The 22550-nt window shown below is 53.0% G+C and overlaps 1 protein-coding gene across 1 annotated transcript in view; it reads right to left on the bottom strand.

Moving 5' to 3' along the window:
- Positions 1 to 22550, bottom strand: part of PLCG2 (phospholipase C gamma 2) — a 156662-nt gene that overhangs the window by 34800 nt on the left and 99312 nt on the right. The window contains exons 13-24 of the mRNA XM_055551481.1: positions 20638 to 20723; positions 19409 to 19529; positions 18275 to 18443; positions 15069 to 15173; positions 13619 to 13708; positions 12855 to 13030; positions 11255 to 11455; positions 10255 to 10374; positions 8954 to 9134; positions 7334 to 7405; positions 3265 to 3374; positions 229 to 325 (exon numbers count right to left, since the gene is read on the bottom strand). Coding sequence (XP_055407456.1) covers positions 229 to 325; positions 3265 to 3374; positions 7334 to 7405; positions 8954 to 9134; positions 10255 to 10374; positions 11255 to 11455; positions 12855 to 13030; positions 13619 to 13708; positions 15069 to 15173; positions 18275 to 18443; positions 19409 to 19529; positions 20638 to 20723 — 1528 coding nt within the window. The remainder of the gene's footprint in view (positions 1 to 228; positions 326 to 3264; positions 3375 to 7333; positions 7406 to 8953; positions 9135 to 10254; positions 10375 to 11254; positions 11456 to 12854; positions 13031 to 13618; positions 13709 to 15068; positions 15174 to 18274; positions 18444 to 19408; positions 19530 to 20637; positions 20724 to 22550) is intronic.

The following is a 22550-nucleotide window of genomic DNA, read 5'->3' as shown; positions in this document are numbered from 1 at the left end:
TATATGCAAAGCCTTCTGGCCCAGCACAACCTGATTTAAACCTGACTATCTGGTCACAGTGACTTTCACCCACAACTCGGGGACAGTTCTGATTTCCCCATCCCTCTGCTGTCCCTGGTCCAGAGCTCAGGGCAACGTATGCAAAAAACGTGTCCACGGAGCTGGCTCGGCAGAGCCCTCAGAACAGGATCGGCGGGTCCCTCCCTGCAACAAACCATGGAGACTCACCTGCTTATCCACCTCCTCCCCTTCTGTTGGTGATATGTCCTCAACGTAATTGGACGGGAAGTACTGCTGGATTCTGGTCCCATAGTCTCCTTTCCACCTATGGAAACACAGAAGGCACTGTCAGGGGGCCTCGGCCGAGCGCTGTTAACCCTCATCACTGCTCACTAGCTCCCTGCTGCTGGGGCGGGGGAGAGGCCGGTGACCGGGCCAGGAACTCCTGACACCCCCGCAGGGTCCTCTGCTGTTTCCCCCGGCAGTGACTGCTGGGGCTCGCCCTGCCCTGGCCGTGACCCTCGTGTTCGGCAGAGCCCCCGAATCCACAGTTTCAGTGCTTTAAGTGGACATCAGATACCACACAAGACAAAAGCTTGGCTCCAGCGGAGGCCCAGGCCCTTCAGGGAGGGCTGTGAATGTAGAGACGGGGGTGGGGGTAAGGGAGGGTCTGCCGTCAGACGGCCTGGACTCGAGTCCCAGCTCCTCCACCAACCGCACGGGTGCCCTGAGCCTCAGACCCTCCGTCTGGGTGTGGGGGCAGTCCCCGTGTCCCCCTCTAAGGATATCACTGGGGCCATAGGAATTAACATCGTCTTGCGTTTACACATAAAGCACTCCACAGTGTTAGTTCTTGTTATTCAGCTAAAACTGTGCCCCCACCCCTGACCTTCCCACCTTGGTAGCAACACTAATAACATGAGACATTATCGACTTTGTACGTGTCTTGACTCAAACAAACTGGCCGCACCTCCAAGATGCCCCCAAGTCTGATGCCTGGACTGGATCCTTCTCTGAGCCCTCCCGTGGCCCACTTCCTGCAGCCAGGGGGCTCCTTCCAGAATGCTCTTCTGACCCCACCACACTGAGGCCTTCAAAATCAAGCCAAAACTGTGTAGCTTGGCCATCATAATGCTCTAACCCAGGGACCTCAACTCCTGCCTCTCTCTGACTTGAACCTGATATTCATTCCAGACCGCCTGTGGCCCACTCCCCACATGGCCCTGCCATGCCTGTCTACCTTCTCTGCCATACTCTATGCCCTCTATACAGCCACCTAACAATGTAAGACTCAGCCGGGGTCTTCCTCTTCCAGGGAGCCTTCCCTGACTGCCACCAGGCTGAGAGCTCTTCCTCTGTGCTCCTTGGCATCTTTCCCCACAGCTGTCAAAGCAGTCCACACCTTACATTAACTTACAGTTACCCATCAGTTTCCCTTCTACATGTGACCTTCCTCAGTCTTAATCAAATCTACACTCAGGGGTGCTTAACACATTACTGACTGGAAACATATTAACTCCACAGGCATTAGTTTCTGCAAAAATTCCCTGGTCAATAATGTGTTAACAAATGTTTGCTGGCCTGAATAAGCAGAGAGGACTGACTGTCCCACGGCCTGGTGGAAACAGAACTGCCAGCTGTGAGCCCCCGTCACATACAAGAGTCCATTTCTCCAGCCCCATCTCCAGCAAAGTCTGGCTGTACGGGCAACTGTATGGACCACGTGCCCAGAACTGGGTAGTTGACACCTGCGGCCCAGGTGTAATTATTAACTATGCATTCCCTTCACTCTCAAATGCATCCCGGTTTAAACAAAAACGATGTGGTCCTCTAATCTGGAAGGATGCAAAAAAAAATGTGGTTCAAAGCAGGCATCCCACTAGGTGGCGATACTGAGACCAGGGAGAGAGTAAGCAAGGAGGGCGCCTCAGGAGGGCCTACGGTTTACCCGAGGTCCCTCGCCAACAGCACTCACTCCAGTCTCTCAACCCATCTTGAGACAAAACCCTCTGCGGATCCAGGTAAGCAGTGGGTTTGTTAAGAGGGTGTTCTCCAAATTAAAAAAAAAAAAAAAAAAAAAAACTGGTAAACCTCTGGATCTAGCACATGAGTGAGTAGAGTGTGGCCCCTTGAGTCAGAAGGCCTAGCTTCAAATCTCAGGCTGCTATGTGACCCTGGACAAGTGACTGCTTCTCTGTGCCTCACTGTCCTCACCTGTGAAATGCAGGGGAGAAAAGAAGCAACCTTACAGGGTCACTGTGTGGATCACATGAATGCTTTCAAATGAAGTCCTTAAGATGGAGCTCGGCACTGCTCCATGGGAGTCACTATTCAGATCTCTAAGTCAGGTCCGGCTATCTTCCAAGAGGAAGAAGCACCAGTTTTGTGAGGTGCCTGAGTCTCTGCAAGGGCTCGTGGTCATCAATCCTTACTAACAATCCTGACTGCTCTAAGATAGGAACCATCCCATGAAACCACCTGCTGAGGGAACCTATGGGTGGGCAGAGAATTCTTCTCCCTGGGTGATAAAAAAGGGGAAGAGATAACTCAACTGTCACACAGCCAGGTGCCTTTGGCCTGGGTGCACCTCTTTAATTAAATGCACCTCTTTAATCCACGTCGGGGCCACTGCACAGGGCATGGGGCTATGCAATGGCACAAGAATTTGAATTTAAAATGCACAGGCTTGCATAATGGGAAGAGCCTGTGGTGTTCAGTCGCTGAACTTTGGAAAGCCTCATTCACTGCATCTATTGCCCATGGGATTCTCCAGGCATGAATACTGGAGTGTGTTGCCATGCCCTCCTCCACGGTATCTTCCCGATCCAGGGATCGGACCCACCACATCTCTTATGACTCCTGTGTTGGAGGCAGGTTCTTTACCACTAGCGCCACCTGGGAAGCCCACATAAAGCAGAGATAATCACAGTCAAAACCCTGCAGGGCTGTAACAAGAATTTGCTTAGATAATGTATGAAAGCAATTAGCATAGTGCTTGCCACACAGTAAGACCTCAATAAATAGCAGCTATTACAATGAAAATAATATGTAATATAATATATATTAATAAATGACATTATCATAATTGCTATTGCTCTTTACCCACTTTTGCAAGGAGAGCATGTATAGGTCACCTTCCCAGAGAAAGCATGACAGGTCAAAGCCAGGCCAGAACAGGAGATAAAGGGGTCAGGGTTCAGCCAGCACTTGAGTCTCACCACTAGAAAAGGACAGGTCGAAGGGCCAAGCTCCCCTTAGCCTTACCAGCCCCCAGGCTCCTTGGAGACGTTGTGGATGAGGGCACCGCGGCAAAAGCTCAGCTCGTCACTCTGCTTGGCCCTGTAGTCATACAGAGCTTTCACGGTTCTCTGAGGCTTTCAGGGAAAACAAGAAGGTAAAGGGTCAGGCCAGGCAAAAGAAGAGGGAGGCGGCTGCACTTTCTGGCATACTTGGTTCTTCTCAAAAGAGAGGGCGGCTTTAGTCCATGATTATGGCGCCATCTGGTGGCGAAGGGCTTGCATTGCCAGGGAGCCACAAGGGGAACTGGCCTAAATCAGAGCCTAGGTTTTTCCAGTAGTCATGTACAGATGTCAAGAGTTAGACCACAGAGAAGGCTAAGCACTGAAGAATTGATGCTTTCAAACTGTGGTGCTGAAGACTCTTGAGAGTCCCTTAGACAGCAAGGACATCAAATCAGTCCATCCTAAAGTAAATCAACCCTGAATATTCGTTGGAAGGACTGATGCTGAAGCTGAAGCTCCAATACTTTGGCCACCTGATGCAAAGAGCAGACTCTATTGGAAAAGACCCTGATGCTGGGAAAGATTGAAGGCGGGAGAAGAAGGGGATGACAGGATGAGATGGTTGGATGGCATCACCGACTCAATGGACATGAGTTTGAGCAAACTCTGGGAAATGGTGAAGGACAGGGAAGCCTGGGGTGCTGCAGTCCATGGGGTCACAAAGAGTCGGACACTACTGAGCATCTGAACAACGAAGGGCGCCTCAGAGAGAGCAGGTATTTCCTCAACAGGAAGGACACGCCTTTCAGGCGAAACCACGCCCACCATCTCCCAAGTCCTCACTACCCATATTCACCAACCCGCTCAGCAGTTCAAGCTCAACACTGTTTCTGGCGGCCCCCGAGCCTCACCAGCATTTTCACTGGTGATGCCCTGACATGCCCTGGGATGCTGGCATTCTGCAAGTGCCCGAGGTGCTCCTCCATGAAATCACCAAGTGCGGCCTCTGCACTGGCAGAAACAAGATAGAACTGAGGGCAGAACTCCTCCTCCGTGATTTGCTGCTGGGTGAGCACAAGTCCACCGCAAGACGAACACCCACACAGCAAGCAAACGCTGAACAGGAAAGCCTCCAAGACTGCCAGCCTGCTTAGATCAGCAGCAGCTCCCCCTCCTCTGACACAAGGAAATGGGAATGGGGCTTTTCACAAGGAATCCATAAAACTGCTCCTCAGGAGCACGGGGCTCTGGAGTCAGACACGTGGCTCAAGTCCTCGGTTTGCCCCTTCTGTACAAGAGCTATATAATCTTGAGGCTCTCTCAGCCTGTTTCCCCATCTGTGAAACAGGAATTAAAACACCACATACTTCACAGGCTCATTGAGACTACTGAGTGAGCTAACACAAGCAAGGATAAAAACGACAACAGCGAGCATTTCTTCAGTTCTTCCTACAGTCAGAGTCCTGTTTTAGGCCTTTTACCTACAGTATCTCCTCTAATCCTCATAATCCTAACAGGCAGGGAGTAGCGATGGTACCCCATTTTACAGATGAGGAAATAGAGGTCCAGAGAGATGAAGCATCCTTGGCCAAAGTTAACTACCTGGCAAGTGGCTGAGCAGAGGAAGACTCCATTAATATGAGTTACCACCATAGTCTGTGATGCTTCCAGTGTGGGTTCTGTGAGCTTTGCCACGGGAACTCCAACTGGAGCTTTTGACCTGGACTCCTCAACCTGCAAACAGAGCCAGCTCTTCTGCGCATCCTGCTTCAAGGGCAGACCGGACAGAGACCAGAGTTGTCTCCCCATGAAACTCTACAGGTCGCTGCCAGACTCCAAGGCCATGAGGAAGGTACAGCCAGTGGCAGACGGGGTGGCACGTAGTGGCGTCTACAAGGAGGAAGTCTCCAGCCTGACGGATGGCAGGAGAGGTCCTCATGCCACGTCCCTCATGGACTAGAGAAATGAGCCACCCATCGCATGAGCACACAAGCGTGTGGCACCGCAGAGTGGCCACAAGTGCGTGTCTGGGAGCAGCCAAACCCTCGCTCCACACTTACGTCATCATTCAACTACTGTGCACAGTTGCCTCATCTGTACAGTGGGCACAAAAATGGTGCTTAATGCCTGGGGCTGTTAGAGGACTCATGAGCCATCAGGCGCTTAGCCCAATGCTCGCTATGTGGTCATCAATATGTGTTACCTGTTATTACTGACCTCGTCACTCCAGTCCTAAGCACTCACCCAAAGGACAGAAAGTGAAAGATACAAGACCTCACAGGTGAAGAAATTCATTTTAGCGTTAACGAGAAGAGCACCACCTAAAGAAAACCCAAATGGCCATTGATGGAGACACAGCTAAAGGGCCCAGTCACCTAGAATATTCTACAGCATAAAAAATATTCTCTCTTTAAGTTACAATTCCAGTCCAGGTTCAGTTCAGTTGCTCAGTCATGTCAGACTCTGCAACCCCATGGACTGCAACACGCTAGGCTTCCCTGTCCAGGTACCCAGTCCAGGTACTGCATCGAAATTGCATGGCCTACCAGGTTCAACAAAAAATGGTCATGAAGATCAGCAGTGAAGAAACTCACTCATGGCCGAGTGGCAGATGAACAAAGAATAGAAATGGCAGGTGCTGGGGTGGGGACCGTAAAACACATCTCCCCGTGGACAAGGACCAGAGGGGACAGAACGCCCACAGGTGCATATGGCTACTGCGTCAGGATGGTGAGCCCAGGGCGGATTGTTTTCCCTGCTTTTAAAGTGTTTCCCTTTTCAGTGTTACATCATTTTTTAATCACAAGAATAATAATTGTATTTTGAGGTACTCGCCATGGTCTGGCAGCTTGCACTCAAACTCCTCATACGATCGTGTTTTACTTGGCTCACTGACTATAGGGAGACTTCCTCCAGATACCTTGGCATAGTGACCAGGGTTTAACAATGGGGAGATTTCACATCAAACATCCAGATTACTGGCTTGTCTTGAGAAATCAGAAGACCCCGCCTGGGCTCTGAAACAGCAGCTGCTGACAGGGGTGGCTGCTCTCGAGATGAGGCGTGTCCTCGGTTTACCATGATCTCCACCATCCCCGGACATCTGCCTGACATGAGGCCGCGTCATTCTCATAACCAAAGCATCTGTCAGTTCTAATAAATGTTTGTTTGTTTGTTTTCCTATTTGGCTAAGTCCCCTAACGCACTTCACACCCGGTTCCATGCACCCACAATTTTTCAAGACTTCAGTGCTTGCTGAAAGGGATTTGCATTGGCCAAGGATTATAAGTTTAAAAGAAAATCTCCGGATTTTTACAGAGCCCACCAGCAGGGTGTGCCTTCCAAAGTGAGAACTGTACACCAATCACAGAAAGACGGCCCAGCCAAATGGAAAACTCGCCAGTACTGGTCCTCTGCAGGCTCCAGCTAAATTTAAGATGAAACTGAGAGCTTCAGGCTCACAGTCAAATCCAGCCCTACCTGCATGAAATGACTCAGCAGCCAGGGTGGGAATACGAGATAGCGTGCGCACGGCAGAGGGGTCGCTGAACCAAATGGAATTTATAAACACCACAGGCTCAGTCAGTGAGCAAGGAACATTTGAAAGACTTTTAATTAGAAGCTGTTGGGCCCAAAGGTGGTTCATCAAACTTCAGAATTTTAGCAAGGCTCAGTCACATTTGGATGGAATTCTATTAACCTCTTCCCTGAAACTCGATGTCACATTGTCAATCGTCATTTCTTCTGCCCTCCAAGAATTCTTTGGCCGAGTTTCCAAAACATTCCCTTGCCCTATTTTAACTGGGGGTAGACCCTATGTCAATCTGTTTGTTTTTGCTTAATCGCTGTGTCCAGCTCTTCTGCGACCCCATGGACTGTAGCCCAACCGGTTCCTCTGTCTATGGTATTGTCCAGGCAAGAATACTGGAGTGGGTTGCCATTTCCTTCTCCAGAGGATCTTCCTGACCCAGGGATTGAACCCACATCTCCTGCATTGGCAGCCAATTTCTTTACCACTGAACTACCTGCAAGATCCACCCATGTCAGTCTAGTGACTAAGTAACAGTGTGAATCGGAAGTTTGCACTGTACCATTGAAGGATTGATTTCACTGGGATCCACATACATCCTGCTGACATCATAGAGGGAGTTTATATCTCTTTCCTGTAAAAGAAGAGAGAAAAATAAATGGAGTCATTCGAGCTCCCGGGACAGCCCTAACTTAGAATGAGGATTCTAGGCATCCTCATGGTTTCCTGCCCTCTAGCAGAAGAGCTGAAGCCTCAGTTTATTCACCTTGTATGTCGAGCCAGTAAGAAGCTATTAAGAAGTTCCCCAAAACTTGGAAATCTTACCCCAGGATCAGAGAGGACCCAGCGCGGGCCTACCCCATGCCAGGCGCCATCCTCCTTTGTCAACACACAAGCCCTGAGAGGCACGGGTGTCCTGGAGCAAGCTCACCACCCTTCCTGACCCACCTTCAATGCCGGCAGCTTGAAACTGGCCACTGCAGGCGTACTCAGAGCACAGAAAGTGGCAAATGCCACAAAGCAGGGCTTCTTTCCGCAGAGCGGGCGGTAGAGCTTCACCAGCGCACACTGGAGACCCCTCCTACCCTTCCCAGGCCCCCACTGGGCTGCAGCCCCAGCCCACAGTGCAGTCCTGCGCCCGCCTGCCCCCACCACCTTCACAGCTCCCCAGCCGCGCCGCCCCCCGGCTGCCTTCCCACCCTCTGCAGGAGGCCCGCTCCCAGCTCTCTGGCCCCCGTCTAATGCAGTGCCCACCCCACAGCGCCCCATCCTGTTCTCGCCTGCCTGGGGGCATCGTATTTACGTGGGTATGTGCCACCCACTCCCCCTTCTAGAACCTGAATGTGCCAAGGGCTGACGGCGCTCCACCGTGCTCTCCCAGCATCTACATGCGGTTCCTGACAGTGCACAATCTCCTTTCAATAACATACTGAATCTATCTGACAGGAACTGGGACATGGTAATCAGATTGGCTCCCTTCACCGCTCAGAACCCCACAGCGGGGACTTCCCTGGTGGTCCAGATACCACTTCCACCGCAGGGGCTGCAGGTCTGATCCCTGGTCAGGGAACTAAGATCCTGCGTGCTGCATGGCATGGCACCCCCAAAAAAACAAGAACCCTCCAATGGCTCAGAATAAAAGCCGCTGTGTGTGGCCCCACTCCATGCAGTTCCATTCTTATTTACCTCTGCCCCAACCCTGGACCACTCAGGTCCAGCCATACCAGCGTCTCCTCTTTGCCTCCACGCACGCTCTCGCCTCAGGACCTTTGCAGTGACTGCTTTCTTCCTCCTCACAGCTGCAGGCTGTCTCCTCCACTTCCCGTAGTGTCTGCCCACGTCTCCTAGTCAGCAAGCCGCCCTGAGCACCCCTGAGAACTGCAGCCCCTTCCCCATCATCTACCCACTTATCCACCCGGCTCAGCGTGTTGTTCTCTGTAGCACTTATCATCCTATCAGCTGACACGCGCTCTGATAGTTCTTCATTTCCTGTATCGTCTGTCTCACCCACACTGGGCTGTAAGAGCACAGGGGCAGAGTCTGCGTCCACTCGGCAATTTTGGACCCAGAGCCGTGTGGGACGCATGTACATGCTCGATACAGGTCTGCTCAATGAACCAACAGGTGAATGGTAACCTCAGACGTGCTATCCCGCCGTGTCCCGGGCGGGTCAGCCACCCACCATGTTGTAGCGCTCCAGGAGCTCGGGGGTCACGGGGTAGCGCAGTTTCATCTTCCGGTAGAGCGCGTGCTTCTCGTAGTAGCTGACCAGCTCCACAAGGCTCTCGAAGTAGGCGGAGGTGCCCAGCACGAAGTGCCGGCCGTCTCGGTTGATGCGGCAGTGCTTCACCTTGCCCCTGGCCCTGGGGGGAGAGCACACGGGGCTGACATCCCGCAGCCGGGTGACAGCCACACAAGCCCACAGACCACAAACAGCCCAGTCACCCATCCTAGGGCACCAGACAGACAGACGTGGTGGGACCTCCCTGGTGCCCCAATGGGCAAGCTCCACACTTCCAACGCAAGGGGCACAGGTTTGATCCCTGGTCAGGCAACCAAGATCCCACATGCCATGCAGTAAGGTCAAAAGAGTATTTGCAGGGACTTCCCTGGACTTCAGTGGCTAAGACTCTGCACTCCCAACACAGATACCCTAAGTTCAATCCCTGGTCAGGGAACTAGATCCCACATACTGCAACTAAGACTTGGCAAAGCTAAACAAATGAATAAATACTTTTTAAAGTATTTGAAAAAAAAATTAATTTAAAACTAAACAAATAAAAATAAATAGGTAAGGCCCTGAAGGCAGCCCAGTGTCCAGAACATCACCTGGGAACTCAGTCTTTGGCACCCAGGACTCCACTACCATCACTAAGAACACACAGGGGAGCCCTGCAGATGGGGAGATGGAGGGGCAGTTTGATGAATGGGGTCTGACCCTCCCTCATACTGCTTTCGGTGGAAACTGGAGGACTCAGGTGTCTTGGGGTAGAGAATCACGGCCCTGAGACGGCTGGTCGACACGGCCTGCCCACTGGCAGTCAGTGGCAACGGTGGATGGGAGGAGACCGGAGCTGCATCACCACCCATCTGGGTTGCCAGCGCTGCTGGGGTGCAAACTCCAGCTCCACTGCTAACAGGCTGCATGTTTTCAGCAGGTTGTTCCATCACCCTGTGCCTCAGTTTCCTCCTCCAGAAAGTAGGGGTATGGGTCACACTCACCCCATAGAGTTTTGGGAAGATTAAATGGACTCATGTAAAGCACATTACTCTCGGGAATGCAGAGCAGGGCCCGGCATGCTGAAAGCACACGTCAGCGTCTGCCCCTGCTCTCACTGTCACTATTACCGTCCCCATCACAGCTGACACTCTGGACAGAGGACACCAGGCTCAGCGCCCACCTGCAGTTCCCGCTTTCTTCTCCCACATGCCCTGCCCAGGTGCCCCTGCAGAGTGAGAAGTGGCTGCAGCCCAGATACTTACCTGAAGGTGATGGCGTAGGAGTCGGTACCTTCCCGCTTCCGGATCAGGAAGGCCCCGTCCCGGGGGATCCGCATCAGCATGTCCTCCGCTTCTCCACGGCTCAGCCCATCGTAGTACCACCTGCAGCACAGGCCCGGGGAAATGGCCAGGGGAGAGGTTGCTAAGACCGGCAGCGGAGGAGGACATGGTGGGTCCCCGGGAGGCCTGAAATAGGACCCTGGAGCCCACCACGGAAATTACACAGCCGGCCTCCCTACCCGAAATCCCCTCTAGAGACGGCGACTTTGAAAACAATCACCCAGACACAGCTCGGGTGAAGCATTCGTGTAGGGAGTCTGCTTGGAGCACAAGAGAATAAATCAACTTAAATCTTTTACCCCCTCCCAGACCACTGACCCAAGCATCAGAGCATGACACAGCCACTGCGGTGCCTCAGAAAATCAGAGGCAGAAAACACACAGAGCGGGGTTTTAGAGGGGCTGGGAGTTAATTTTAAAGATGCAAAATAGCACATTTTAAGGCCATCCACTTGAATACAGACAAGAAAAGTAAAAATCCCCCAACTGTCACAGCTATGTGGCTTCCTCAGAAAGGTGCACTTGAGCAGGCTTCTACTTAAAAATTACTCTTCTCTTTTTAGAACTAGTTAACCCTTTGCAAGGCCTAACCGATATTCTCTTTACAATTATTTTTGTTTTTTTGCTTTCAGACTAACAGGAATGAGCTCTGATGAGTAGAACGGTAACACCAGGTCAGAATTAGCCTCTGAAAAATCAAAGCCTAAGACCTCGGGACTCTAAAGACAAAGCAGAAGAAAGGATGGGAGGGGTGGAGGGAGAGGCGGGAGGAATGGGCAGCAGGTTTCTGGACAGCGGCCGTCCTGGGGAACTCAGAGAGACCCCGCCGGGCGCAGGTGAGGAGCCTCGTGCGAACGCAGGCCCCAGCCCACCCGCAAGGCTGGCATTTCCGACTCGCGCCCCCAGAGCACGGGCACACGTACGGCTTGGACTCGTGCGGGTTGGGATTGGGCACGGGGTCGGTCAGCCGGAGCTCGAACTCGGCGCAGCGCAGGTGTGTCTCGCGGTAGTGCTGGATGAGGGCGTAGATGCTGGTGAACATGAGGTTGTCGGTCAGGTAGTACTTCATGGCCCCGCCCTCCATGGTGGAGCGGATCCGGCAGTGCTGCACGCGGCCCGACCGCCTGCGGGGAGGGGAACCCCGTCAAAGCCGCCCAGCGGGCTCCTCCTGCGCCCGGGCAGCAGAGCACGCAGGGCGGGCCAGAGGTGCCGCTGCGGCCCCCAGGGTGGACGCTGTGCGTGGCCGCACAGGCCTCCCTCTGCTCTGTGAACCCACCAGGGCTTCCACACAAGCTACCCCTTGAGCCTGGATTCCAGAACATTCCACCTACTTCCTCTGCCTGCTGTCCCCTTTACCCACATAACTGCCCCTCTGGACCTAGACAGCCTGGGCTCCAATCCTGACTCTGCCTCTGATGAGCTAAGTGACCCTGAACAAGTGACTTGTCCCCTCTGAGCCTCCCTAGTGGTCCAACAAGGATAATGGCAGTATCTGCCTCACAGAGGTATCCTGAGGATGAAACAAGATCTCACACACACACACAATGTGCCTGGAGTGCTGCCCGGTACATGGTAAGCATCTTACCGGTGTTAGCTCTCACTATTATTTGTATGTTGTTAATATTAGAACTTTTATCCTTCGGGTCTCAATTTAAATACCACTTCTTTCAGTGGTATTTAAAATCCACTGAATAAATCCCAAAATGCAGCTCTGTGGGGGGTATATCCTGGGCCACAAAGCGAGGAGAGGCTTCTGAAAACCAGGAAGTCTTCCCTGATTCTTCTCCCAACATCACACCAGATCCTGCTCTCACTGAAGTTCATAACGTCCTGCATTTTTTTCATTGCACTTGTCACAACTAGAATTATGTATTATTTGCGTGATTCCTTTTTCACTGTCCATCTCCATTCTCAGACCCTAATTTCCAAGAGGACAGGGACCGTGTCTGCCTGGTCACTGCTAAGTCACTGTGCCTAGCACTGAGCAAGTACCCCCAAAATAAGTATCTTTTAATGAATTAGTGTAGATGAGCTCACTATAGCCTCACCACAGTTCTGTAAGGTTACTTTACAATATTTGATATTGCACTGAAATATCACTAATGTTGATGACTACGTTTCGGGGGCTTCACTCAACCCAAGTCTTGCCCCCCAAAACTCACTAAATGAAGTCTGGGTTTCTAGCCCACGCGTGCTTGCTAAGCCACTTCAGTCATGTCCGACTCTTTGTGACCCTATGGAGCCCACCAGGCTCCTCTGTCCATGGAATTTCCCAGGCAAGAGTACTGGAGTGGGTAGCCATTCCCTTCTCCAGGGGATCTTCCTGACCCAGGGATTAAACCCGTGTCTTCTGTGGTTCCAGCACTGCAGGCGGATTCTTGACCATTGAGTCACCAGGGAAGCCTCGGTTTCTAGCTCAGCTCCACCCAAATGCAGCCTAAGCTGGTACCACTTGCCACATGGCCCCTCGATCCCACCAGCTGTGGGGAGAAGGTGGCCATGGCCCAGACAGAGAGGCATTACCAGAAGGACAGGGTGTAGTCGTTGGGGAAGGTCTCACTCTCCCGCACCAAGAAGGTCCCATCCTTGCCCCCTGTCTCGGCGCAGTATTCCTGCAGCAGCTTCTCGGCACTTGTCCTCTTCTCCACCTTCTTGTGGAACCACTTCTCCCCAAAATGCAGCTCTGTTGGGGGTATATCCTGGGCCACAAAGAGAGGAGAGGCTTTTGAAAACCAGGACCAGCATCACCAGACCGGTCCATCTGTGCATGCTGCTTCAGGGGACTGGGTAACACACCAAGGATGGCCTCAGCTTGCCTTCACTCCAAGAGGTCTGGGAAGCCAGCCTCTACTGCCCTCCCCCCGCCAGCCACCTACTCCTGACAGCCCCCATTTGTGGTGGCCTCCTGAGTCACGGCCCAGTACAGCCTCAACTCTATTGTACAGGAAGTCTGAAAGCTACAATACCCTGGGGGCTGCACTCAAGGAACAGCACCAAGGACGGTCAGCAGCCCAGGGGCAGAGGGCAGGAAAGCCAGGAACTAAGTCAGTAAGTGGGGCTGAACAAAGCATCAAATGTTCTCATCCTCCCCAGGTAGCACAGGCCAATCAAGCCTTTCAGAGAGCAGGAAAAACTCTTACGCCTCAATGGCTAAGCACATGGGCCAGCCAACCAATCAGAGAAGAGCCAGGCAAGCCTTGGTACCCAAAGAGGCAGCTCCATGGATGGGCTGAGCATGTCCAGGCCTGAACCGGATGAAAGGAGCAGTATAGGAGGTCTCCACCTACCAGGGGCAGCTCCTCTTCCACCGTCTGTTCAATGTCATCACTGAAGGACAGCTTGGCATCAGCAACGGCACAGTAGTGCCGAGTCCATTTCTACAAAGTAAGATCAGCATTAGGTCTCCCCTCAAAACCTCTGCTCCATCAACTCTGAGGCCCAAGGCTCCTGCCTGGCGTCACCCCGGGGACTTGCCTTTCCCACTTTTGTAGCCATTTATGGTGGTTTCACTGAACTCAAGCCCCTGTGAGATGTTTCCTTTAAAACACCTATTATTCTGGGGTTCTTTTAGCATTTTGAGGACTTCTTTATTCAGTATGTCTACAAGTAGACACAATGCGGTATCATAGTCACTTAATTTGAAGCCTTTTATGAATGATGGGATTGTTTTCTCTGTGCATGTCTTCATGACTGTCTTTTTCTATCTCATCTACCTTTTAAAACTTTCATGATTTCTCAGCCAGTCTGCCTAGAGACCCTTTCTTCAACATTTAAATATGACTTAATTCTTCATTTAACCATTTTTAAGATTTCTAGGCTATAAGAACAGATATGTAAAAAATACTCAAATATTTGCAGAAAAACAAATATTACATATATATATATGAAATCTATAATAATCACTTTGCTATACACCTGAACCTAATACAACACTGTATATCAATTACATACTTCAATCAACCATTTGATCAATACCTACTCAAATGGATTGACATGTTAGATTAAGGGATATGAGAAGTGGCATTAACATTCAAAACGCCTCATTTTTATCAAAAAACAATGTTACTTTGGGAATTCCCAGGCAGTCCAGTGGTTAGAACTCTGTGCTTCCATGCAGGGGACCTGGGTTCAACCCCTGGTGGGGGAACTGAGATTCTGCAAGCCGTGTGGCACAGCCAGTAATAATAATAATAATGTTCCCAGTGGAACTGTCTCAGGTTGGAGGATACTAAGGAGTCAGACAACTAATTGCAGTATTGCATCCCTTGGACCAGAAAAAGGACATCAGCGGACAGACTGGAATAAGGCCCGTAAGTTAGTCTGCAGTAATGTAGCTAGTGCCCCACTTCCTGGTTATGGCAATCACACTCTGGTTAGAGAGGATGTTGGTATTTGGGGAAACTGGGTGAAGGATGTATGAGGAGTGTGTGTGTGTGTGTGTGTGTGTGTGTGTGTGTGTGTGTGTGTATGCGTGTTGGGGAAAGGGGTGTCAGTATGTGTCTTTGTGTCTGTGTGTGTGTGTGTGTGTGTGTCTACATTTCTGCCTGGAAATCTATAGTATGTTACACTGAATATAAAATTATTTCAAAATAAAACATTCATAAGGCCAAAAAAAACACCATTTCCTAAAACTGGCCAGTTCACGTAGAGCGAGCTGAGAGTGAGACAGGACTGGCCTCGCGCGGCGGCGGCGGGCGCTGCGCTCAAGGCCCTGAGCAGGGGCGCGCGAGGCCGCACCTGGTCGATGGGGTCCCACATGTGCAGTTCGCCCTGCTGCTTGTGCTCGTCCTTCTTGTCCTCCATGTTGACGTCCACGTCGCCGCGGGGGCCCAGCTTCTTATGCTGAGGGAAGAACACACAGAGCCCGTCTCCCTGAGCCCCAAAGTTAGGATGGTGGGGCCGGCAAACCTCCACCCCCGTCAGCGCAGCATCCTCTGCACCGACCCGCCTCAGGGCCTTTGCATGCCGGTTCTCTCTGCCTGGCTTCTCTCTCACCGCCTTCAGCTCTGCACTCGGTGTCACCGCCCCAGAGGCGCTTCCCTTGTCTACGTGACATTAAATTGCCCACAGGCTCCTTTCCCGCCCCTCTCACTCTCAAGCCCCTGGATATAATTAACCCTCATACTCTTTAGCAAACTTTCATACCCTTCAGCCCTGTGTGTAGCTACGTATCTAACTGTCCTCTGTCTTCCCTGCTAGAATATAAGCCCCATGAGGGCAAGGACTTTGCTTTGTTCCCTGTTGAATTTCCTTAGCTAGTTTAGCAGATAGTGATTGCTTGATAAATATTCAGTGAATCAACAACACGCCCACATTCTCCAGCACACAGAGGGAAAGGCAAGGCCACAGTGCATCCGTGGGCACAGGCTATGCAGGGCAGGGGCGGGCACACTGGGGACATAGGCTGAGAAGACCTGGGCGCAAACAGCCCTGCTGCTGCTTCATGAGCTGTGTGACCCAGGGCAGGTGGCCAGGCCGCTCTGAAACCTTCGTGTCCATCGGCAAGACTAAGAGGGCAATCAAGAAGACCTGGGTGAGTGCTGACCACCCACATCACATGCACAAGCCTTGGGAAGCGGCGGCCTGGTGGAGGGGACTCTGGATGGAGAGTCAGACCCGGGCGTGAATTCCGGGCCCATCGCCTTCCACACTGGGTGGCCTTGGGCGCATGACAATCTGTCTCAGTAACTTCCCCTGTAAAACGGGGCTGACAGAGCCCTGCCCGGTCCTGTAAGGCAGTGGCCAAGCGAGACACATGCCATGGCAGGACGTAAACGCCCCATTTTAACAGCCCTGAGTGACATCTTTGGCAGGAACCGTGTACCCTCCACCGAGTCAACCTCTGCACCTGTGGCCTCCCCTGTTGAGGGGGCTGGGGGCCCAGATGACCCATCCTGTGGGGCTGTCATGAGACTGAGTACCATCTATGAGTGGGAACCAGCCCAGTGTGCAGCACTCACTGACTGGGTCACAGACGCTATTTCCACCCCCTTTCCCTGAAATTGAGAGCGGTGAGCCACGAGGAAGCATGGGTGAGTCCATGACCGCTTGTAAAGGGCTGTGTGCTACTTCACACGGTGAAAAGAGAGCCAAGAAATCCCTGGAGACACGCGGAGAGCTGTCCTAATGGACACAAAGGGAAGTCATGGAGAGAGCCAACGAGGCCCCCTGAAGAATCACCGACCAAACCTGAGAAGCCATGGACGCTCCCCGGTCAAGCCCCCTCTGCCTCTCGTTCTACTGGAATGTTAGAAGGTTCCCTGGACGTCTCAGGGAAATCTACCCCAAAATCTCAGCCAATTCCTCCAAATATGCTACTGCTCTGACCCAAGGGCACACCAGGGTCCTCCCCTCTGGATGGGCCTCAGCTGAAGCCCCCTCACTGCTCGGTTCTCCTCCGCTTAGAGGTTGGTCTCCCCACCAGACTGTGACCTCCCGACATGTAGGGAATGTCCCCAGTGCGTCTTTGTGGCCCAGTGACAATCTAAGGAACACACCACGTGCACCCCGAACCTGAAGGGCCTTCCCCCTTCTCTGCCTGGCAAACCCCTGTCCATCCTTCCCACGGACCTGCTGGCTGTCACCGAAATCCACGTCGCTTCTTCCACCGATGCTTCCCTGCTGGTATCAGTGCCCCTGCAGGCGGGGTGGGCACGTGACCAAGTTCTCAGGCCAGGCCAGGAGAGGCCGGGCCTGTCCCACTGACGTCCCGCCTGCCTACCAGGCATCCCTCGCCCTGGACCCCTCGCATTCCCCTTTCTGTGAGCCGGATCTCCATGTGCCTGCGACCCAGCATCGACCACACAAGGACAGTGCCCTAAAGGCAGGCTTGGCCAGTTTTGTGCCATGAACCTCACCTCTGAAGTCTGGGGAAGAGTACAGATCCTTTCCTCAGAACAACATTCATAATGCGCAAAATTGTAAGAGAAACCATGATGCTGAAATACAACTCTTAAGACAGTAAGTAAAAATCCTTGTAACATACTAATAGACATGACTCTTTATTAACACCTCATATAATATCTAGAGGCAGATCTAATAACCATTATAATTTCAACGTCGTGATGAGCACACATTACTTTGAGATGTTTGCAACAACTGCAAATGTGATGTGAAAATATCCCTGATTTCTGCTGGTGAAAAAGCCCCGCGTGGCTTGTTGCCAATACTGATAATGGGAGGAAAGGCTAAGTTTTGCTTACGTGTTAACAAAGAGGCAACATTTCTGCCCCAAGTTCACATGCCACCATGCCATCCCCCCGAATTCTACCTGTGGGCTCTTGGGGGCTCTGCAGGCCTTCACCTGAAAACCTCTTCCCTGGGAGAGCACAGAACAAGGGGAGAGGGTCCTGGGTCCCTGGACAACCTCATGGAGCAGAGTCCACTCTCCCGCACACAGGGCTTGAACTGCCATGCTTTAAGCCACTGTCCATCTGGTCTCTTGACCCAAATGTCACCCTTTCCATGGTGCTCATGGCTGTCACTCATCCCCCTCCCACAGCACCCAGCTTGCCACCCCCATCACCCCTGGTGCACACAGTCCTTTGGGGGCAGCTGTCCACCTCCAGTCCACCTCCCGAGCTACCCTGGGAGCTCCCGAGGGCAAGGACAGAGCCTAGGTCTCACTGGAACAGCCCCAGCACATCACGAGGGCCTGATAGAGAGGAACGTGGTAAAGAGCTGCCAAGAAACGAGTGACACTGAGTGAATGCGTCTGGGGCTCTGCTGTGGGGCAGGGTAGTTCCACACACTCCGCACACACTCTTCGCATTTGTTCTCACAGCACACTGACAGTGTGAGTTCTATCGTGAGCCCCCAGACAGCGAGGACACAGAGGTGCTGGGAGGTTAAGTGACCTTGCCCGGGTCAGCTGCGGAGTCAGCGAGGAGAACGGCGAGCCCGGGACCCCAGCCCCCTGCGCGCATGACGCCCCGAGCCGCTACCTTGATGATGATCTTCCCGCGCAGCTGGCTGGGCGACGGCAGCTGGTCGGCACTGGCCTCCTTGGGTTTGGTCAGCAGCAGGTCTCCAAGCACCTCCTTGAACACCCTGGCCATGTGGCGCTGCTGCTCCACACAGCAGTGCTCCTCGATGGACAGGATCACGGGGAAGCTGTGGGCGGGCAGGCGGCAGGGGTCAGCGAGGCGGCAAGGTGTCAGTGTGTGTGTGTGTGTGTGTGTGTGTGTTGGGGAAAGGGGTGTCAGTGTGTGTCTGTGTGTGTGTTGGGGAAAGGGGTGTCAGCGTGTATGTGTGGAGAGTATGTGTCTGGGTGTGTGTGGGGTGGGGGTGTGTCTGTGTCTGCTGGAGGGGTATCTGTGGTGGGGTATCTACTCAGGGTGTGTCTATGTGTGCTGCGGGTGTCTGATGTGGGGGGGTGTATCTGTGAGAATCTATGTGTAGTGTGTGTGTATAAGTGTGTGCACTGGGGGGAAGGGAGTGTCTGTGTGTATCTGTTGGGAGACAGTATCTGTTCCTGTGTGTGTCTATGTGGGGTGCATCTGGGGTGGTGGAGAATGTGTGTGTGTGTGAGTGTGTGTGTGTGTCTGGTGTGGTGGGGAGTATGCATGCGTGTATGTGTGTCTGTGGTGGGGTATGCCTGGTGTGGTGAGGAGTGTGTGTGTGTATGTGTCTGGGGGGTGGGGAGTATGACTGTGTGTGTGCATATGTGTCTGAGGTGAGGTGTGTCTGGTGTGATGGGAAGTGTGTGTGTGTGTCTGGGGGGTGGGGAGTATGCATGTGTTTATGTGTGTATGTATGCAGTGGGGTGTGTCTGGGGTGGTGGGGAGTGTGTGTGTGTGTGTGTGTGTGTGTGTGTGTGTGTCTATATGGGGTGTGTCAGGGGTGGGGAGTGTGTCTGTGTGTCTATGTGGGGTATCTGGGGGGTAGAGAGTATTGTGTATATGTGTGCTTCTATGTGGGGTCTGACTGGGAGGTGCAGAATGTGTGTGTGTGTGTGAGTGTGTGTGTGTGTGTCTATGTGGGGTGTGCAGGGGGGTGGGGAGTATGTCTGTGTGTCTGTCCACCCAACCCCAGTGGCCTCCCCTTGAAGGTGAACCACCAGGAAATCAGCTGCCGACCTGGAGGTGACAAAGGCATGGTCTTTGATGGCCTGCACAACGTCGTCGAACTTGATCTTGGTGGTCCGCGTCCAGCCGTGGTAGATGATGGGCTTGCCATCGGGCCCATCCCAGCAGTCCACTGCAGGCAGAACCGGGAGTCCTGAGCTCCCGCCCATCTCCCTCAACCCCCAGTCCACAGCTGTGCCAGCCGTGCCAGCCGTGCCCCGCCCCCGCCCCAGCGCCGGCTCCATCACCTGGACACCGGGGCCAGATCGGGGCCACCAGCCTGAGGACACGCCTCACCTGCGTGCACATGTCACCTGCGTCATTACAGAAAGACTGGGTGGCCTAATTAAAGGTCCCTTTGTAATGCCACACATCCGTCCAAAAGACACTAGTTCAAATTTTTTTAACAGAGATTCATCGTGCGTTTTATCTTGATTTGACTTGTCTAAACCCTGGCTTGCTTTCTCTGCTACAGGGAACATTACAGGGCAGTGAGAGATTTATTTTTCGAGATTCATGGTGAAATGTTCAGACAGAACTAGGTTACATAGAAGGTGAACAGCCTCTGTATTTTTAACCCGCAAAGGAGACAGGAGCTGACAGTTTCAAACTAAATTTTTTTCACATTTGCTTTTTCCCTAACAGGGAAAAAGGCATAAATTAGGCAGCACTCTGTAGGAGGAATTGCCATTAAGGTTTGATACTGTGATGAATGTTTCTGATTAAACTGGAGCCGACATCGGTGCTCTGGGCCTTTCCTCAGCCTGGCACAGCCATGAGCCTCTGGCACTGAGTCAGCCTGGGGGGTCAGGAGGAAGCACCCACTCCCAGCCACGTCCGGGGGCCTGGAGTCGTCTATGTGGGGCAGCTGCGGGCACGCAGGCACAGGCGCTTAGGGACCCCTGCTGAACCGCGCAGGGCGCCCTCCTGCCTCTCACAACAGCCCCGAGGGATGGCAGGACAGGAAGGCCATCTTTGCGACGGGCCTCCCAGCTCCTCCGCTGTATCTGGACACCTTCCGGACAAGAAGACCACTGCCCAAGGTGCTGTGGCTCCGACCTGGCCAGGCCCAACGTCCCTCCTTGCCGTGGGGGACCCCGTCTTCGGGGGAAAGCCCCCCGGCTGCTGGGGGCCGCCTCGCTCACCCCAGATGCTGAGGGTGCCTGGCTCCGCCCCCAGGCTGCCCCGCCCATCCCCACCATCGGGCCCCCACGTGAAGCGTCCGGCGGGCGGGTACTCACGCTCGATGCAGCGGCAGCCCATCCGCAGGCAGCGGATGTAGGCCTCCGTGGACGACTCGCTCCGCAGCTGGTCCCCCGTGAGGTACCTGCAGGAGAAGAGGCCCTGTAAGGGCAGGCCTGCACCTCGGGGCACCCCTGGGGAACTTCTCAGCCTGAGCCCCCAATGCCCTGAGTTCTTCCTGTCTCAAAAGATCCCCCCCCACCACACCCCCCAGTTAGGATCTGGGCCAGACACAGGCAATCGTGTGGCAGACACAGTCAGGAGCCTCAGACTCAGGCTATGGTCTTGGGAGGTGAAGGGGAACCATGCTGGAAACCAAGGGTTGGGTGGAGAACATGTGTCCTTATGAGGAAAACGTGGTCGAAGGGAGTCAGGAGCGAGACTGACGGACAATGATAAAACCCACGACCCCCGATGGCTGCCCCCCAGGCTACACAAGGCAGAGGTGGGCCATCATTCACATCAGGGCCCCAGGCCGGGCTCAGGATAAATGGAACTTGCTACCCCGTGAACTATGTCCACCAAAACTGATGCAGAAAGACCAATTTTTACCATTCTCCTCCTTACCACCCATGTCCCCCACTTTAAGAGTCTGTGTTGCTCAGCTATCTTCTGGGTTTGGCAGGATTGGCCATTCTAAAACACGTACTCAAATCAAAGGTAGGAACGAGAACTATGAAGTCCCTTTGCCCCTGAATAGGAAGGTGTCTTCCAAAATGCCTGGAGACAAACCTAAGGGCCTTCTCTCCAACTCCTGTCTGGACCGACACTCGGGAAAGTACCAGTCAACAGCCCAGGACCAAAGGCCTCCACCCTCTCACCTTGTACAGCAGACAGAGGATGAGAGCCTGAGTGGCACATCTGTTTCTCCCTTTCTGTCTGCCCTTTTTTTTCAATCAGGGCAAGCTCCCAAAGAGACACATTTGAGTGTGCTGTTCTCCAGCCTAAAAGCCATCAGTGGGGACTCCCACTGCCCTCCCTGCTGCTTCAAAGATTCCACTCAAGCCGACTCTTCCTGGCCTCGTCTCCTGCCACTCTCCCTCCCAGGGTCTGTGCTCTAGTCTTACTAGACTCTGCTCAGTTCCTCCTACCCCCGGACATTTGCATGTGCTGTTCCTGTGTCTGAAGCCCTCTTCCTCCTCACCTTGCCACCTGTTCTTCTCTCACTAACTCCCACTCATTGCTAAGACTCAAAGGAGGCCCTTTCCCCCTCCAAACACAGAGGACAGGGGCTGATCCTGCCCCCAGCCCCATTTTTTCCTATTTTTTGGCCCCACTGTGCAGCATGTGGGATCTTAGTTTCTCAACCAGGGATTGAACCCATGCCCCCTGCAGTGGAAATGCAAGCCCAGGGCCTGGCGCAAGGTGAATCTCAGTAAATGTCAGTTCAGTGACTAATTCAACTGCCTTCCTAAGAGCTGGACCATAAAGAGGCTGAGCACCAAAGAACTGATGCTTTCGAATTCTGGTGTTGCAGAAGACTCTTGAGAGTCTGAGGGACAGCAAGAAGAACAAAGCAGTCCATCCTAAAGGAAATCAACCCTGAATATTCACTGGAAGGACTGATGCTGAAGGTGAAACTCCAATACTTTGGCCAACTGATACAAAGAGCTGACTCACTGGAAAAGACCCTGAGGCTGGGAAAGATTGAAGGCAGGAGGAGAAGGGGATGAGATGGTTGGATGGCATCACCGACTCAATGGACATGAGTCTGAGCAAAGTCAGGGAGATAATGAAGGACAGGGGAGCCTAGCGTGCTGCAGTCCTTGGGGTCACAGAGAGTAGGACATGACTTAGAGACCCAACAGCAACAACTACGAATGAGATGCCCAAACTGCAAACTGGCTTTGTCGACTTGCTCCTTAGGGCCACAGGAAAAGGATTACTATGGCAATACCAACTAGGAAAGACA

This window comes from Bubalus kerabau, chromosome 17, assembly GCF_029407905.1.
Source record: "Bubalus kerabau isolate K-KA32 ecotype Philippines breed swamp buffalo chromosome 17, PCC_UOA_SB_1v2, whole genome shotgun sequence".
NCBI lineage: Eukaryota > Metazoa > Chordata > Mammalia > Artiodactyla > Bovidae > Bubalus > Bubalus kerabau.
Note: the sequence above shows the minus strand (reverse complement) of the source record. Positions and strands in the feature narration are given on the sequence as shown.